The sequence below is a fragment of the Podarcis gaigeae genome (genome assembly GCF_964106915.1).
Source record: "Podarcis gaigeae genome assembly, chromosome: 14".
NCBI classification, from domain to species: domain Eukaryota; kingdom Metazoa; phylum Chordata; class Lepidosauria; order Squamata; family Lacertidae; genus Podarcis; species Podarcis gaigeae.
The window spans coordinates 35,219,252-35,238,419 of record NC_139690.1 but is presented as its reverse complement, the minus strand read 5'-3'; the positions used below and the strand labels follow the sequence as shown (position 1 = coordinate 35,238,419).

At 49.6% G+C, this 19,168-nt stretch overlaps 1 protein-coding gene across 4 annotated transcripts; it reads left to right on the top strand.

The window, feature by feature from the left end:
* Window positions 1–84: 84 nt before the first annotated feature.
* LOC310831021 (uncharacterized protein) lies at window positions 85–14,631 on the top strand. 4 transcript variants are annotated; one of them, XM_083711036.1, is made up of 6 exons: window positions 85–255; window positions 1,891–2,031; window positions 3,000–3,093; window positions 3,815–3,974; window positions 6,138–6,290; window positions 7,012–8,198. In XM_083711036.1, exons 2-6 carry the CDS (start codon window positions 1,901–1,903, stop codon window positions 7,179–7,181), a joined length of 708 nt encoding a protein of 235 aa, XP_083567162.1. In that variant the 5' UTR covers window positions 85–255; window positions 1,891–1,900; the 3' UTR covers window positions 7,182–8,198. The 4 variants fall into 4 exon arrangements, with proteins under 4 accessions (XP_083567162.1, XP_083567160.1, XP_083567161.1 ...); XM_083711034.1 differs by having other exon boundaries at window positions 85–439; XM_083711035.1 differs by having other exon boundaries at window positions 95–800.
* Window positions 14,632–19,168: the final 4,537 nt, after the last annotated feature.

Below are 19,168 nucleotides of genomic sequence, written 5' to 3'. Positions count from 1 at the left end.
CAGCACAGGCAACGCAGCCGGGGAAGGAGGGCGGGCCGAGCGGGAGGAGGGGCCCGCGCGAACGGAAAGGGCCGGGCCCAGGCGCCGTAGGAAGCGCGGCCCGCGGAGCGAGAGCGCCGCCTGGACCCCGGCCGGACGCACGGCGGCGCCTGCCCGAGGGCGCTGGAGAGGCGGGAGACGGCAAACGGCCACGATCCTGCGAGGGGGGGCTACTCGCGAGCAAGGCCCGTTGGCTGACCGAGGGCTCCCGCTTAGGTGAGGCTAACGCGCTGCTGCTGCTGCTTCCTCCCAAGTTAGGTTTACGGAGCGGAAATGAAAGCCCCGTGGATTCCAGCAAGGGCTCTTTAGTCCGTGAGTAAACCCCTCAGGTCGGATCCTGGCTCAGTCCTATAGTTAAATAGGAAGACCCAGAAGTCTCGTGATGCCAGTGAGTCTGCTCGTAAGTATGGCTTAAGGCTGGATCCCTCCCATTCCAGAAGTTGTGGGGTTTTAATGGGGGTAAGTAAACTTAACACAGTACAAGTAAGGGGGGAATGAAAGCCCCTTGGATTTCACTGGGGTTGTTTACTCGGGGAGTAAACACCCACATCACCCCGTTTGGATCCGACCTGTTGGAAGATCTCATGAGTTCTGGTATTTTAAGGAGGTTGAATCCCAAGACCCAGCCATCCCCTCAGGGTGAGTCCCAACTTAATCATGATTAAGACTAGAAGACCCAAAATTCCCACGATGCTGTAAGTTTGACTTACCCATTGGAAAAGACCCATATATCCTCTGGTTTCCGTGGGACTGATATCCAGGTAGGTAAACTTAACAAACTGCTGCTATCCTCCTCCTCCTAAGTAGGTTTACGGAGGGAAATGACAGCCCTGTGGATTTCAGCAGGGCTGTTTACTTTGGGAGTCAAGCCCTCAGGTTGGATCCCGTCTTAGTCATAATTAGAGAGGTCCCATGATTATAATGAATCTGCTTATAAGAATGGTTTATGGTTGGATCCATCCCATTGGAGAAAACCTCACACAAGTCCTGTGATTTTAATGAGGATGCCAGTGAGTCTACTGAATGGCTTAAGTCTGTCCTGGATCTGTCCTGTTGAAGACCTGTGATTTCAGTGGGATAGGTCACTTTAAAACAGTACTGCTATTCTGTGTAGGATTTCAGCAAGGCGGTTTACTCTGGGAGTAAACCCCTCAGGTAGGATCCGGTCTCAGTCATAATTAGAGGGGGAAAGACCCATAATATGCACCGTGATTTATATGGGTGTTTGTATGTATGACTAAAGGTTGTATTAGCTAAGTACTACTACTGAGAGTAGACATATAAATTACCGTAATGGGCCTAAGTCATGTCTAGTAGTTGCAATGGGTCTACTCTGAGTATAACTACCATTGGATACAACCTGAAGTTGGATATCTGCTAGGTTTACATCCTTGGTCGCTAAACTGCCACCTTCTTCCCAAACGGGATCATTGAGGGGGGAACCCCATAGTTTTCAGGGTGAGGTCACTTTCAAGTATGCAAACTTGTAGTGCAATCCGTTTTTTTATTATGTTAAGGATTTTTTTTTAAGGTTATGGCAGCCTTACAGTACAATGGCCTCTCTAAGTATCTGGTAAACAAAAAGCAAAAAAAAAATGCCTGTTCCAATAATATAATCTTATGTAAAATACACTTTATAACCAATAAAATAGCAAACTTCCATCAGGCATTAAAATAGAATCTAGTTACTGAGAGGTGTAGGCCCATCTAGAACTCGTTGGGAAAAAGGTGAGGTGTAAATGCTATTATTATTATTATTATTATTATTATTATTATTATTATTATTATTATTATTATTTTCCAAGACCCTGCTGCTTAGTTCCCTGCTTTTGTTTTTGCCTTCGGTTTCAGGAAGCCTTAAATGATGGGGCTGGAAGGAGGACTTTATGGATGTGATGACCCTGCATACTGGAGAGCGGTTTTGAATGCTTACCAGGATGTGGTCATGGCCAAAGGGAGCAAGCAGGGGAAAACCATTGCCTTAGATAAATGGTAAATGTTTTCAGCAGGTAGCAGAGCACACCTGCTACAGCAAAGAGCGTCTGGGGGGTTCCCTCTCTCATTGTACATTCAGTGAAGCAGAACACTGGAAGATTTGGGACGCACAAAAGGAAGGCCTTCTTAACACATAGCTAAACTATGGAAGATGTATAGTGATGGCCTCCGGACTCTTCTTATGTTCTGATGCTTCAGTTGCAGCCTTAACACTGTGATGATTTTTCATAACGGGCAGCAGAGCTGGAGAATCTTAAGACACTTGTTTCTTATTTGTGCCCTTCATATTTTTATCACTTTGTTTTATGTGTTTCCTTACTTGCCCCCTCTGATTTTTATGTCGTACTGAATGGACCTCCTGCTAAGATTATTTATTTAATTGCTAATTTATTGAATTGATATCCCACCCTTCCTTCCCAAGGAGCCCAGGGTGGCAAACAGAAGCACAATTAAAAACAAAGCAAAAGCATTCTGAAACGATTACAATTAATCCAATCTAAAACCAGTTTCCGTTAAAAACATTCCTATATCCAGTGATCTCAAGGTTGCCAGGAACAGAATTCTTTAGCCACCCAATGCTTGGGTAAACATGAATGTTTTTAAATTCCTCCTGAAAGCTGATGATAATGGAGACAGGCACACCTCACTAGGGAAGGCATTACACATCCAGGGAATCACCACTGAAAAGGCCCTTCTTGGGGGGCAGCAGCAACAGGGCCACCAAGTCCTCCCCTGCCAATCGTACAGTCCAATATGACTTCTGCAGCAGAGCAGTGCCAGTCCCCAGAACAATGAATTGGACAAGTCTCTGGCCTGTGCAGTTCTTCCCTTTTTGTCTCTTGTGAGCTTTGCCCGAATCAATTTAATTGAAGAAGGGGGAAATGTGTTTCTCCTCTCTGATCTTTTCAATGCTATTCAAAACCATTTTATTGTTTTTACTCCCTTCCCTGTGTTACCATTTGCAGGTATCAAGAGGAGCTGCCAATTGCTGTTTCCGGGCGGAAGGACAAACACTTGACAAAAGAAGAGCTGGTGAGGCTGATGGAATGGAAGCTTTCCGTAAGTAATTCTGCCAGAGTCGGTTGCCGTGTGGAGCAGAGGCAGCGTGGACCCAGGGGCATGATCGTGCTTAGTAACAGGAACTTGCAGCCCTCCAGATACAGCTGGACCACAGCTCCCACCATCCCTGCTCACAGACCACCCTGGCAGGGCCTGATGGGAGTTGGAGACCAACAGCAGCAGGAGGGCCACGTTCCCCATCCGTGTTTTAGAACGTCCACCCCTCACGCGCTCCATCTGCTCACGGAAGTTAAAAATAAAATAGAAATACTCACTGACTGTTTAGGTGACTGTTTAGGTGTGAAATGAAATAACAGTAATCACATTATAATAATGGTAATATATTTTTACTTTTTGGACTTTATAATCATTTGTTTCCAAAAGGTCTCTGAGAGATTTAAAAAAACATTTAAAATCATAAGCATGAATATACTATACCATTAACAGAACTCATCCAGAAGACCTGCAATTCCTCTTTATATTTTACACACACAAAGTGCCCCAATAACAGCAAAATAGCACAGCTCAGTTATTCAGAAGCCTGGGGGGCAAGTCTTGGCACTGCAAAGCTGGCAGCACAATAAAGGAGCCTGGTAGACCTCACTGGGGAGAGCATTCCATAGTGTAGCTCTGTCCTGAGTGAGCATATGAGAGTCAGAACTAATTTTAAGTCAGCAGTGTAGGCCCGAGTGGGAATGACTGCCTTCTCTCTTCCCTGCAGAGAGGCAAGTTTCGCCCTCGACTCCAGCAGCTGGTGGCCACTAACTCCAGCGAGATGGTGGAGAGTTGCACCAGAAAAGCCTTCCAGCTCCTCCCTGACGTAGCAGCTGCCATAACTGAACTGTGCAAACTCAAGGCTGTGGGGCCCGCCACAGCTTCAGGTAGGAAAGGCCCTGAAGCCTGTAGGTTTGTTTATTTCCTGTATTTCTTTGCCTACACATCCTGAAAGGCGTTTGAGCAATGATTGTGCTCTTTCATTCACCCAGCGTTCTCTTAACGTGATCACAGCAAAACATTTCTTCTTGAAAGGTGGTAGCTCAGTGGAGGAACATCTGCCTTGCGCACAGAAGGCCCCAGCTTCACGTTCCCACTCTGAAACCTGGAGATCTGCTGCCAACCAGTGTTGGCAATACTGATCCAGATAGACCAGTGGTCTGACTCTGTATAAGGCAACTTCCCTTGTGGAAGAGCATTTGCAGACACAACAAGGCCCCTTCCATCAGCTCAGCTCGGCCTGGCCCGAGTGCTGTCTGGGTTTTCTCAAACACTTGTGCAATCATGTGATTTTTTCAAACCCATTTGCCTCCTGAAGCTCCTCCACCTCTCTGCCACCAAACTCTTGTGTGGTGCAGAGGATTCTGGGATGATGGCCTGCCAGGTCTATAGAACCGACACAACAGGCTTCTGTGGCTATATAAGGCAAGGTAGCATCTGCTCCACAAGAGGGAAGCCACTCTTCAGAGAAGCTTGCCTGTCATTGACGATCTAAGGAACTGTGATTCTTCAGAACTTGTATTTCTCTCTCTCTCTTTCTCTTGATTTTTTATTTATTTAAGAAAGGGCAGACACTTCTATAACATAGAAGAAGAAAGAAAGAAAGTCAGTGCAGTTGAATTAAAATTATACACACATAATGCAAATTTGGATCACTTCATTCATAACCCCTGAAAAGAATTATTATTATTATTATTATTATTATTATTATTATTAGGAGTGGAGGTAGTAACATTTTTCCCCAACAAGAGGGATACAGAAATAAACAGTGGCTTGCCTGTTTGACAGCATGTGTTCCACAGCTTTAAAAAAGAAAATGAGAAAGCCCGCAGTGTTGCTGCTTCTTCATGAGCAGGGATTCCATGCTACTGGAAAACCTGAATAATTAAGTATCTGGATCTTGCATGTTGGGCTCTATATTTTTTTGCACACAACACATACATGCTTAGTGAAAGAACAAGAGGGGGTCCCACTCTGCCCATGTATGCCCTATGCAGAAGTAACATGAATAGGGCTCAAATTAATATCAGGAGCTTCCCTCATTCCCCACCTAACCTTGCCAAAGGCTGCACCTGCACCTTACATTTAAAGCTGTTTCATACCACTTTAAACAGTCATGGTTTCCTCCAACGCATCCTGGGAATTAGTTAAGGATGTGGAGGAGATCCCAATTCTGCTCACAGAGCTGCAATTCCCAGAGTTCCATGAGGAGAGGAATTGACTGTGAAACCACTCTGGGACTGGGGTCTCCTAACGGCTCTCAGCATCCTTAAGAAACTACAGTTCCCAGAATTCTTTGGGGGAAAGTCATGGCTGTTTAAAGTAGCATAATGAGGTAGATGGGACCGAAACCAAGAATGTGGCTGTCTATTCCAACTCGCTTTGCCTGAGTGGAGTTTCGTATTCCAGATGGCATATTCTTGCCCCATGTTTATTGCAGACTGCTACATATTGGTCTAAATTTTTTGCTTGTTTGTTTAAGCTTTCAGCCAGGATCCACGGGGTTTAATCTTGTCAAGCTGTATGAGCAGCAGCAGTGGTGCTTTACAAATAAAAATAATTCCAGCCTTTTGAGGGCAGGGGTGGCTAATCTGTGACCCTCCAGATGTTGTTAGGCTATGAGGACCGTCATCCCTGACGGCTAGTCATGCTGACTGGGACTGCTGGGGGCGTAAGAGGCTGCCTTATACAAAGTCAGATTTTGAACATCCCAGCCACACAAAAGTCAGGCAAGCAAGATATATTATGATTGCAGCTGAAGGAGGCACTCCAGCCAGGCAACAGCACTCGAGGGCGGGGCACGGCCTGAGGGGGGGACAGTGAGACCTGGATCCTTAGGGGTCATGAAGGGAGGATTCAACCTGCTTTGGATGGAGTTGACAGGATGGTCCTACTCTGCATAATGCAGATTCTTCTGTTCGTATTTCCTTCTCCCTCTTTAAGAATCTTGTAGCTTCGGAAGTACCCTGAAGGTGTTGAGAGCTCAAGGTTCATGTGTGATATTGCTCTCCCGCCATCTTTCCCAACATCTGCCTTTGCTCCTATTGCAGCAATTCTGACTTCCGGAGCCCCGGAAACAGCTGCCTTTATGGCCGATGAAGCAGTAGAGTCTCTGCCAGGCCTTGTCCCTGTCCAGTACACCCTCAAGCACTACCTGCTCTACCTTGATGGAATCCAGAGCTGTGTCAAGAAGCTAAACGAAGGTAAGACGGGAGAAGCTGGGACACTCTGAACAGGTAGGGATGGCTGCTGGATGTGGAGGGTTCTCCTTGTGAGCTAGAACACTGAAGACACAGACTTCCAGCTCACAGAAACCTTCTATGTGCATTCCATTGCTACCATATATGCCAGGAAGAAACCCTTCCTCTCTGCCCACCAATAGGATTCTGTCTCCACCTTTAAAGCCCCGCCTCTTCACTTAAAATAATAATTATTTAAAAGCTCCAAAACAAGTCAAGTTTCTTCTGGTTCTGCAATTATTTGTTCCTGTGTGTTTCCGGCTTTTTGTCCAGTTCCCATAGAAAGTTGCCTTATGTTGTATCCGACCATTAGTCCATTTAGCTCGGTAGTATTTCTTGGGAAAACCTTTTTCAGTCAGAGAGCCATATTCCCTTGTAGACAACCTTCTGGGGACTGAGCCAGAGGCAGAAGTGAGCAGTGCTCACAAAGGGTGTGTTTGTTTCTTTCTACACACACACACACACACACACACACACACACACACACACACACCCCTCTGTCCAGGCAAACAAGAAGCCAGATCACAGCTCAAGGACAAATTCCAGTTGTGCAGCAGAACCCAAGCAGGGCTCAGGGCAGGGCCAGTGAGGGGCATGATTTGGGAAGGGGCGCTGTCACCCAGTCTCAGGGTTTCTACATCCTCAAAGCATACGGCTCAACCGATTCCTCGTTCTTGATCCCTAGTTGATGCAGAACAGGCCTGGACGCCTCACCATGTGGAAATGTGCCTCTGGGCTTGGGCCGTCGGCAGCAAGCTGCAGCTGCCTTCGTTGCAGGCTCTAGGAGGAGAGGGCGCAAAGGCAGGGGACGGGGCAGAAGGAGGCAGGCCTAAGAAGAAAAGGAAAACAACATGAAAAATTCCAGGATTCCAGGGCTGCGGCTTTAGAATTGACCTTTGTTCCTTGGTGCATGAATACTGAAGCTGAACTACACACACACACACACACACACACACGAAAAGGCTGTGCTGTTATCCTGGATCTCCAGGACAAATCGCCAGGAGAGCCTGCACCAGTGATCATTCAAAACCTTTGAACCTCTGGAGCAAATAGTGCAGCTGTGGAAAACTGGTCTTCCCTCTCAGGACTCTCTTTCACTGCCTACAATGTGGAGCAGCACATGGCAAAATGTAGATCAGCCTTCCTCCCCGCCCGCCCGCCCCAGCCCAAATAATTCGAGAATGGTAAGTCACTCATAAAACAGATTGGCCATCCTAATATTAAGCTTGTGGTTTATGGCTGGAGCCTCACAGCTGCTCAGGATCTGGGATGAGCTTTATATTTGTGGGTGGGGAGGAGTTTTGCCTCCAGTTTGACGACTATCTAGTGATTATCTTTCCATGTAATGTAAGGTTTGGCTGACTTGTGTCGTCAGGAGCAATTTGCTCCTTGGGTACCACTAGGGGGAGCACCTCCACTGGAAATGCCCTCCCTTCTAAACTCCTCCCCTCCCCTGCAAGCATTCTGTAAGATTGTGGTCTACTCTAGTCTACTTTGAATGGATTAATGGATGAAATTTCTGCTATCCAGATTTTCTGACATGTAGCAAAGCGGAGGTGTTTGACTGACTATCCTCTTTGCCTCCCCAGCTCTGTCACTGCTAGTGAAATAAACACAACCAAAGCACAATTTATTTTCGGAATCCGATTTTGCTGTACGAAATCAAGTTTTATATTAGCAAAATAGATATTTAAGCTATTAACAAGAATTAAATGCATTATCATCCATAGTCTCTCCCTCACACTCTCACACACAGTGAATATGAGATATGTTCCCAGCTGCATTACAACAGAGGGAAGCTATTTTTTTGAATATTATCCTAGCATTTCTCATTGTAGTTCTTTTCCAATAAAGTCCTTATTTTCCTACAAATTTATTTGTTGTTTCTATCAACCTAAGAAGTTCCTGGCTGGCGGATCAGGCCAGTGGCCCATGTTCTCCCAATGGTCAGGCAGAAGCCTTCCGGAAGTCTGCCAGCCGTTCAAAATATGATCTTCCGGAACACATCAATCTGGATAGACTGTGGACCATCTCCATTTCTGTGACTTCCCTCTGACTTCTACACCCGTCTTTCTTTGCGACGCAGGGCGGCGGTAGGTCCTTCTGTAGGACCCTCTTAATTCATTCAGGGGTAGGGTGAGGCCCAGCTGGATTGGTGCCTTGGCCAAGCTGTGTGTGAGAGCCCCTCACAATCTGCCCCAGAATCCTTTGCACCACACAGTAGTTCCTCAGCAGATGTACAAAGGATCTCTTGGCTGAAAAAAATGGGAATGGCATGTGGTGCTTTCTTTGACTGGAAATGGACCCCTCCCACGTCAAAATGGCAAACCAAAAAAGGGGGGGCAAGTTGGACTCTAATCCTGAATGCATTTCCCTTGAGAGTTAGCCTCGCTGAACTTAGTTCTGAGTCAACGGGTTTATAGGATTGTGCTGTGAGGGTTCTCTAAAATAGGACAGGGGCCCTCCAGGCAGTGGTGTGCAGCCTCATTTTGCTGGAGCTCTTGGCCATGGAGTGGAACCCCTCGGATATCTCTTCTGCCATGTCGAAACGTCTGGCTTTCCCCCCCTCCCCGTGCCAAGGGTTAGCAAAGCTTTCTGCCGCAGCCCAGGAATTTGCCTTCTGGCTGGCTTTGTGCTGGCTTGAGTTTTTCTGCTCCAGTAATTTCTTTCCTTGGATGCTTAAAAGTCCCCGTGCCTGCAATCCCCCGTTTTCTGTCCTTTGCACAGCCTGGAGATTTTGCTCTTGTTTTTTGAGTGTATGCTTTTGTATTTCTTTTGCGAGTCCTGGGTGGGGAAAGCTTCCCGAGAGCAGGAATGGAAAGTGAGAGTGAAATGCTTTGCCAATCGCTGCTGGGGAATGGTCTTGAAATCACAACCTGAGTGTGCCCCCCCCTTCAAGTAGCCAGCCCCTATCCAATCCTCATGCACTAGGGTTGGGTTGGCATCTGTCGGTCACGGGAGACAATGGAGGAGTATGCCTCTGGGAGTGAAGTCAAACCATTGGAGAGTTACAACGCCTGCTATGGCTATAGGGACAGATACAGGACGGATATAGGGACGGATACAGGAGGTGGCATACAGGAGTTCTGCCCCCTTTAAAGAGCAACACATCGTTAAGCATCAAAGCAAATAGTTAAGTACCCAAGAGCAAAAAAAACCCAACCTCTGGTGTTGAGGGCTGACAGCATTGGCACTAAAACAAGAGGAGGATATTGACATCCACTGGGGAAACACTGAGGTTTCACAGAAGTAACAAAACAAAAAAACCCAACTGCCAACCCTTAAAATCAGCAGCCCATTTTAGAAATCATTTTAGAAATCATTCTAAATTGAATTAAGCATCTCAAAAGCCATGGCTTGCCAATGTGGATGGGCTTCTGCATAAAACATGGACAGTGGAACTGAATATTTTGGAGGAAGGTCTTAACTGTCCGGCTGGAGTCCCAAAACAGAAGCACAAGTCTTGGGAGGCGAGTTTACACACGGCAACATTCTGTTGCAGGTCTGGCATGCTGAGTCCTAAAATAATTGAATGGAAATTGTGTGCTGATTTCAAATAAACAGGTAGGAGCACTTGTGGAATTTCATAGTCTGGGGTCCTCATTGGGAAGGACCAAGGGAGTGCGGGGGGGGGGGTGACCCAGAAGCTCCTCTGCTGTCAGTAATCTTGCAGCTTCAGTATCTGGGATGCTGCACTGCTTTCCCCTCCCAGAAACGGAGAAGGGCACCCCCGCAGAGCGGCATCTTGCCTTCAGCTCAGCTACCGTTGGAGCTGCAGTGTTAGTTCCAGCAGAGGGCTTGGCGCAGGGAAAGCCGGGGTGCTGCAAACATGTCAACACCGGGGGTTGCACTAGTTTTTAACACAGCGGAGCAACTGACCTAGTTTTGAGCTAGCAAAGTGTGGCTCTCTCCACCCCTCAGGTATTGCTTCGCTGACACTTTGCTCCTAGCCCTCTTCCTATCACCCTTTCCAGCAAGGAACCCCAACATCCAGCGCGGGCGTCAAGTCTGCAAGCAGGTGTCCCATGACCTCTTCTGCGCTTTGTTCATCCCTTATTTTGGGCCGTTCCACATGTCTGCTGTCACTGAATACACAGCAGGCTTCCCTGGAGTGACCTGCTGCTGCTGCTGCTGCAGTCAGGGTTGCCCATTTTCTGCTTCCTCTGCCACCGAAAATTAATAAGAGCGTAAAAAGATCCCTCTGGATCAGGCCCAAAGCCCATCTAGTCCACCATCCTGTTCTCACAGGGGCCAACCAGGAGACACACAAGCAGGACCTGAGTTCAACAGCACTCTCCCCTCACTCTATCTCAGCTCTGGAAGGCCAGATGCAGCCCTCTCTCTAAGGACCATGGGACTATCCGCAGGCCACACTTCCTTCCTAGCCATGCCCTGGCCACATCTCTGGCTTGCCCCAATTTACAGCCTCCCAGAAGTTTGTGGCCTAGCTCTCATATTGCCTCTTGCTCACCTGGATGGAGGATTGAGATGCAGGGTGAGTATAAACCGCTCTACTTTGCATAGGTGCAATAATGGTGCAGATGTCGCTCTGTCCACTTTTGGCTCTGCTCCCACCTGCGACTGGCATGAGGCCCCTGGAAGGCAGTCCAAAAGGGAATGTGGCCCTCGGGATGAAAAAGCTAGCTCACCCCTGCTGCACCTCGCACACCTCTTGAGCAAACTTTTTCAGCAGGGGGCTGGTCCACTGTGCCTCAGATCTTGTGGGGGGCCGGACTATATTTTGAAAAAATAAATAAAAATGAACAAATTCCTATGCCCCACAAATAACCCAGATGTGCTGGTCCCAGGGGGTTACCGTGCGGCGTGGTTCGGGTCTAGTCTGAGGTCAAGGGTGTGGTATGGAGGCTGTCCGTCAAGGCTGAAGCGGGGTCCAAGGCAGGGAGTCAGGTGTGGTCAGGAACTCTGGCAGAAGAGCAGGACAGGGTGCTGGCAGGAACAGGTTACCAACAATGTTGCACCCGCAACCTAGGACTGGGCTGGCTGGCTTTTATTTGCCCCGAGGCATAGGGCGGCCCTGGTCCACAGGTGACTCGTCTCTCCTGGCCTGGAGGCGAGCACTCCTGCAAGAACTTAGTTCCCTCCACCGCTCTGCCCTGAGCCTCTGCAGCTCAGGAGAGGCTGGAGGGTTACTGGACCCAGGGGCAACCTCAGCTTCCCCTGACGGGGCTGAGAGTGGAGCACCTGCAGGCAATGGGTCCTCCATCACCTCTGAAGCCAGAGCAGACTCAGCTGGTGCCTCCACCTGAGGACCTGGCACAGGTGAGGACCCCTCAGGTTCAAGCCCCAGCCCCGGCTCAGCTGGTTCTGGAGGCGGGGACTCCTGTGCAGGCTGGGATTCCTCAGGTTCAGCCTCTGAATCTGATTCCCAGGCCATCACACCAGAGATGCATTTGAAATAAAAGGACGCATTCTACTCACGTAAAACATGCTGATTCCTGGACTGTCCGTGGGCCGGAATGAGAAGGCGATTGGGCCGGATCCGGCCCCCGGGCCTTAGTTTGCCTACCCCTGCTCTTGAGTGTGGCTGCGGAGCCCCTTCTACTAGACATGCAGAAGTCCCAACTGCAGAGCATGGTGGGTAGGATGTTTTCCACTGTTAAAGGCCCCGTTTCATTATTCATTCATCAAAAGTGTCTTGTTCTTGGCATTTGGGTTCCTTTTTCTCCAGCTGTTGTTTGAGAGACAGCCAGCATCTTTCCCTCTTTCTATCCACCCTTGTCTCCGTCTTTAAAAGAGATCCCTCCACACAACACCCGCAATTAAAGAAAAGCTGGGGACTTTGCATGGGGGTGGAAAGAGCAGCATTGAGTAAATTATTCACAATCACATCAAGCAATTAGTTTGTCACACTGAAATGCCGAGCCACACACAGAGTCCCAGAGGATCCCCCAATGCATTACTTTCCCTAATCCTCACTGAGAATCGAAAGGATTATGTGATGTTGATACATTCCGTTCCCCATCCGTCCCCTCGATGGTGGCTGCGTTTTGTTGAGGGGAAATCAGAAGCAATTAACAATGTTGTTCTGTTTTGAGAAGGATGCCGCAGATTAAGGTATCACAGATCCCAAAGGCCCAAGACTGTGTCAGAAAACACAACTGCGTATGCGCCCAGAGAAAGCTGGTTGATCCCACATTAGATCCCAGGTGCATCTGGACCAGCGTTGTGAATGGTCAGAATGAGAAACCTCCCCCCGGACGTTTATTTATAAAAAAAATTATTGGATACCTTCAACTGCTTTAACACATTGTTGTAATATTGTGGGGTCAGTCTGAATGATACCTGTGGGTCCCTTCCCAAACCTGTGATCTGTGAGGTTACAATCTGTTAGAGACCATTTCTTTGTAAGATTGTAGCCTTTCTAGGCCTTATTAACCATGTTCCCCTTCAAGATAATGCCCTGAGCTGGCCAGCCAGGTACCTCCATTTACATATCCAAAGAGCTTGCCCTGTTGCTATAGAGACGAGTGGCTGGGCCTTTTCCCCACATCACCGGCAATTGCAGCAGAGTTCTCAGTTATTAGAAGTTCTGCAGACGGGATCTGCAACAAAATGTTGCAGTGTGGAGCGCTCCTGTTCAGGATTCTAGTGTCTCCATTCCACTACCACCCTGCTTTCATTCCCCCCCTCCCTCCAGCAGTCAAGAGGCAATGATCAGTTACCATGTCCAGTCCTTAATGAGACTGGGTTTGTGGAGGGTGTGTCTTTTTCTAAAAGGTTTTTTGTTCTCGTTCTGCAATCCTCATGGTTTCCCCACCCTGAAGTCTGCTGATAGAGAAATGCAGGACAGCTGCATCTTACCTATGTAAGGAACGTTATTCACACTCGGATCATCAAAAGTATAAATGATGATGATAAGTGGAAAGGTTTATACTAGAGGAATGACTCTTAATTATAGAATGGGCTCCAGTTTTTTAGATACAGTGGACGCTCGGGTTGCGAACATTATCCGTGCAGGAGGCACGTTCGCAACCTGCAGTGTTCGCAACCCGTAGTGCCGCTTCTGCGCACATGTGGGTCGCGATTCGGTGCGTGCGCAAAGCGCCGAAACCCAAAAGTAACCCATTCCGGTACTTCCACGTTCGGCACAGTGCGCAACCCGAAAACGCGTGACCTGAAGCGTCTGTAACCTGAGGTATAACTGTACTGGAACAACACCAAACTCCAGTAAAATATTCACAGGGATATTTGGGCTATTTTCTGGGCTGTGTTAAATGTAAGCCTATGGGGTGTATTAGATATTGTCAGGGGCTCAGGAGCAGAGGCACAGGAGAGGGAGGAAATGGAGAGCGAGGGGGAGGAATCCGAGGGGAGCGTAGGCGGTGACAGGGGTCAGAGGGATTCCATGAGCCTCTCCAGCGAATCGGAAGATTCACAGAAGGGAGCGCCGATGGCCAGGGCAAGGGGGGTGCCAAGGGGGAAAACCCAGAAGGAAGGGGCCAGCGGGGACTCCCAGAGCAGCAGTTGGAAATCAGGACCAGCTTCCCCACCAGAGCGCAGTGGGGGGGAGGAGTCCCAGGCATCGGGACCAGTGTTCTCACCACCAGCGAGAGGAGATGAGTCAGGATTGACCACGCCTCCATCGGAGAGCGGGGAAACAGTCAAGAGGAAAGTTACCGGCTGGGCGCGCGCGCCAAGTTCAAATGTACAGGCGAGCGGCACAGCAGGTAGCCCGGATAGGGAGCCAGGTCCTAAAGCCCGCCGGAAGGAAGGGCAAGACTCAGGGGGGTCAGCGTCAGAAGAGTCCAGAAAGGAGGAAACCCCAGGGGGCAGAAGGACCCAGAGGAGGAAAGAACAACGGAAGAGGTGGAGTAAGGCTAGAGTCTTAAACTGGTGTCTAGGAGGCGGAGACTCAGATGGAGCTTCGCTGGTCTAGGTTCTAAGACGTAGAGTTGCACGCTGCGGTTTGGAAATGGAAACTAATCTTCAATAAAGACTTTTATACGTTATTACTGACTAGCGTTGGTCCTCTGTGAGCTGGGACCTAGAGGCAACTCTGACAGATATAGTTAAATTGCATCATGAAATTAGATTTAATTTCATTTGGTTGCAGTGGATGGCTTTTTTGTTTTTGTTTTACTTTTTCTAAATAAATCTGATCTGAAAAAGAAGACATAGATCGCTTCAGTCCATGAAAGTGGTATTTAGCAAAACACAGTTAACAGCTGCTGGCAGACTTATCTGTCATCTAGACCGGTACTGACTATGGTGATTTAGGGTTGCTGCCTTTTAATGGACAGATGTTCCTGCTCCTTTTACAGCCTTGTGACGGGTAGGAAAATGAGCAAGGGGAGATTCTCTCTCCCCTCCCCACTCTCCATCACTGCCTCTCCATGTTGGGAAGTTTGAATGGCTTTAAACGAGGATCAGACAAATGAATGGAGGATAAGTATCAGGGGCTACCAGCCATGATGTTGTGCCTCCACTGTTGGACGCATTATGGCTCTGAATGCCAATTACTGGGACTCATGAATGGGGAGTCTGGGGTTGTGCTCAGACCCCACAAGCATCTGGTTGGCCACTGCGAGAACAGGATGCTGGACTAGACGGGCCATTGGCCTGATCCTGCAGGCTCTTCTTAAATTCTTAAGCACTCCTAGTGCTGTGCCAAAACTTGTCCCAGGAATCTTTGGGGAGAGCCATGACTTTGAAGAGGTACAATACTGCTTTAAATGTATAGTGCAAATGAAGCTTATGTTGTGGGTGTGTTTTGAGGTTTTTATTCTGTTCCAGTTCTTTTTAAATTAAGTTTTAAAGTTGGACTATGGTTTTTATTATTGATGCATCTGTTGGGGGGACGGGACCTTCCCAAGGAAGCTTTGTGCATTTAATGAATAGAACTTATGAAATCTACATTTTAAAAAATCAAATAACAGGCAAACCTGTATGAATGTACACAGCAGTAACCCGCTGTACTTAATGATAAAGATAGCTCGGTTAGCATTTTGGGGCCGGGTACTTCTATCTATACACTATTCTTTAAGGATAAAGTCAGTGTTACAAAACCTTGATTAAGCCCAGCTGCCTTTCCCATCAGCCACAAAAGCTGTCACTTTCCCAGTGCATGTTAATTTATCCATTCTCTTCTCAACTATCATCAATAAAAACATAGGAACTACCAAAAGAAAGAAAGAAAGTTGGACTATGTTGGAAGTCACTTTGGGTTACTTCATATTTTTGTTTTTTGTTCTTTTTGAAACCAGCGAAGAAATAGAATACATTCGAATAAAACCGGCACTTACACCAGACCACATCCCGGTGTGTGCAGTCAGCTGAGATGCCCTGTGTTTTGTTTCCCTTTCCCGTAACCTCACTGTGACCCGATTGCCACTTTCACCATGAATAATTAGGTCTCTCCATTCTCCGGGTAGCTGTTAAAAGTCAGAGGGCTGCCAAGTGACTGCTGCACGGGGGGGGGGGGGGGGACCAAAGCCTCTCTCCTCCGAGTGGCAAGGGCAAAGGGGAGCTGGCAACCAAAGGTCATCCTCCTCCTCCTTTTATTCGTACGCTGTCTTTCCACAAAAGAATTGTGCTCAGAGCAGCTTTCAGCAATGAAAGCAGTGATACATCACTGAAAAATCAACAGGCACAATAACAATTTCATGATAACAGCTGTAATGAAACAACAACATGCAACGAAAACAACAAATGTAATAACATTGCACCTCCTAGAAATAGAAATAGCTTCTGTGCCCACTACAAATTAGCTGAGAATGCAGTTAGTCTGATCAAATATCAAGGTCTCAGCTTCCTCAAAGGGTCACTGTCTCTTTGGCATTACCCTTCAGGCAGCATCAATGCTTCCAAAGGCCAGAGGTGTGGTAGTTGGACGCACTCCTCCCGTGATGTTCCTGCTGATGCCTCTTCTACACCATGCAGCTTCTTAATAGCCTTAGGTCTGATTTGACAGTGGGTTGTATCCAGCTGCATTCTATGTCCCTCCTGGAACATCTTTTGCCTTTTCATCTAAAGCAGTCTCTTCTGTGCCTCTTTACATACCTTTCAAGTGGTTTTCTGCATGGGGAGGTTCCCTCCCCCCTCCCAGTGGTTTTCAGGGGTTCATCTTTTATTACATCTGTCAGGACTGCCGCTAGGTCCCAGCTCACAGAGGACCAACGCCCAGTGGATATTATATACAAAAGTCTTTATTGAAGTTTAGTTTCCATTTCCAAGCTCTGGGCGCGCAGGCCCACGTCTTAACGCTAGACCGGCTAAGTCCCCTCTGACTCACTGCTCCACCCACACCAGTTTAAGATTCTAGCCCGGCTCCACCTCTTGCGCTGCTCTTTCCTGCGTTGGGTCCTTCTGCCCTCTGGGGTTCCCTCCTTCCTGGACTCCTCTGACGCGGAGCCTCCTGAGTCTTGCCCCTCCCTCCGGCGGGCTTTAGGACCTGGCTCCCTTCCCGGGCTCCCCGCTGTGCCGCGCTCCTGTACATTTGAACTTGGCGCGCGCGCCCAGCCAGTGACTTTCCTTCTGACCGTTTCCCCGCTTCCTGATGTGGGTGTTGCCAAACCTGACTCCTCTCCTCCCTCTGGTGGTGAGGACACTGGTCCCGACTCCTGGGACTCCCCCTCCCCACTGCGCTCTGGTGGAGACGCTGGCCCTGATCTCCAGCTGCTGTTCAGGGACTCCCCGCTGGCCCCTCCCTCTTGAGGTTTCTCCCTTGGAATCTCCCTTGCTCTGGCCACCGGCGCTCCCTTCTGTGAGTCCTCCGATTCGCTAGAGAGGCTTGTGGAATAACTCTGGCCACTGTCACTGCCTGCGCCCCCCTCGTACTCCTCCTCCTCACTCTCCATTTGCTCCCCCTCCTGTGTCTCTCCTTCTGAACCCCTGACATCCATCCCCCCCTCGAAGCCCCCCCTTCCCCCCTCCCCCTCTTCCGGTGCGGGTTCCGGGTGCTCCATTGTTGTAGGGGTGAGTCCAGGATACAGCTCGTCCCCTGAGGCTTGCAACCATCGAGATAAGTCCGGGAAGTCCCCCATGGGCTCGTCGACGACGACCTCCTCCGCTTCCATCTCCTGCGCGGTGTGCTCGAAATCTGCGCTCGACCCCAAATCACCCAAGAGCCCTCCTCCCCCTGTTGCTTGATGGGGGTCCACCTCCCAGGGCCCCTTCGGCATGTCTCTGCGCCAGCCCACTTCGGGTTGGTCCTCCCACCAATAAGATCCCCCCGTGCCAAAACCTGAAAGTGATCCCTCCGGAGAGCTGCCTCCCGGAGCCGAGTCCTCAGCTGACGAGAAACCCCGGAAAGTGCTGGCCGAGAGTGTGGGTGTGAACAAACAATCCTCGAAAAAGCCCGCCGGCATAGGCTTGTGCGGGAAAAGTGTGTGGAATTCTTCCTTGAGCAACTGCTCTTCCACTGCGTAATCCGGCACCCACCTGTTGGCGCTGGCCGGGGTGTCCTCTGTGGCGAGAAGATATTCAATCCCGTCCTCCCCCCACCTTGAGTCTAAAATCTCAGTGGCTTCATTAAGTGGCTCCCCTTTCGGCGACCCCCCTTTTTTGGGCGCTTCTCTGAGCGGGTCTGGCGCCTTCCCCGGTGCTTGAAACCTGTGGGGCTCTCTGTAGGGCGTGAGCACTGATCTATGAAAGACCGGGTGCATTCTGGAACCCTCCGGGAGTGTCAACCGGAAGGCCACTGGGTTGATCTGCGCCTCTACTTGGTAAGGCCCTAGCTGCTTGTGCCCTAGTTTCTTCTTGGCTAACGATCTGGCTGGAACTGCTTGTGCTGCCAACCAGACCCAGTCTCCCACCTGGATGTCCTCCCCAACCCTCCTGTGTCGATCTGCCTGCACTTTGTAAGCCTGTTTTGCCAACTCTAACTGCCTCCTGAGCTGCTCGTGGATCTCCTGCAACTCCGCTGCCACTTCCTCTGCTCCCTGTGGCTCCCCCTCCCGCACTGTGTCCAGACCCGGGAAGGTTCTGGGATGCCTCCCGTAGTTGGCAAAAAATGGGGTCACCCCCGTGGACCCGTGCTTCGTGTTGTTGTAGGCAAACTCGGCCAACGGTAGATAGTCCACCCAGGTCGATGGCTGCTGGTTCGCGTAGCATCTCAGGTACTGCTGCATGATGGCGTTGACCCTTTCCGCCTGCCCGTTAGTTTGCGGGTGTCTCGCCGACGCCAGGCTGACCTTGACGTTCAGGAATCCCATCAGCTTTTGCCAGAAGTTGGAGATGAACTGGCGCCCCCGGTCGGACAAAATAGACCGTGGTAGGCCGTGCACCTTGAACACGTGGTCTATGAACATCTTAGCGGTCTGCTCGGCCGTGGCCACCTTCGCGCACGGAATGAAGTGGGCCATCTTGGTGAACAGGTCCACTACCACGAGCACTGCCGTCTTGCCCCTTGAGCTGGGTAGATCTGTGACAAAGTCCAGGGCCACCCTCTCCCACGGTACGAACGGTGTCTGTAGCGGTTCCAACAGGCCCGCCGGCGGCTGGTGCACAGGCTTAGCCCTTTGGCAGGTGTCGCACCTATTGACATAGTCCGCGACATCCCCCCGCATCTTAGGCCACCAAAAGTCTCTGGCTACTAAGTCCACCGTCTTCTCCTTGCCGAAGTGCCCCGCGCTGGGCGCGTCGTGCAGCTGTTGCAGGACCTTCGCGCGGAGGCTGTCTCCTGGTACGTAGAGGACTCCCTTGCGTAGGAGCAGGCCGTCGCGCACTTGGAATTCGTCGCCCCTCGCCTTGCCACTGCACACCTCCTCCATCTTGGCTCGGGCGAACGAGTCCGTTTGCAGCGCGCGGCGCACCGCGTCCAGGTCCACCGTGGCTGACGCGCATGCCCACGCCTGTGGTGTGAAAATGTGCTTGGCCGCCGC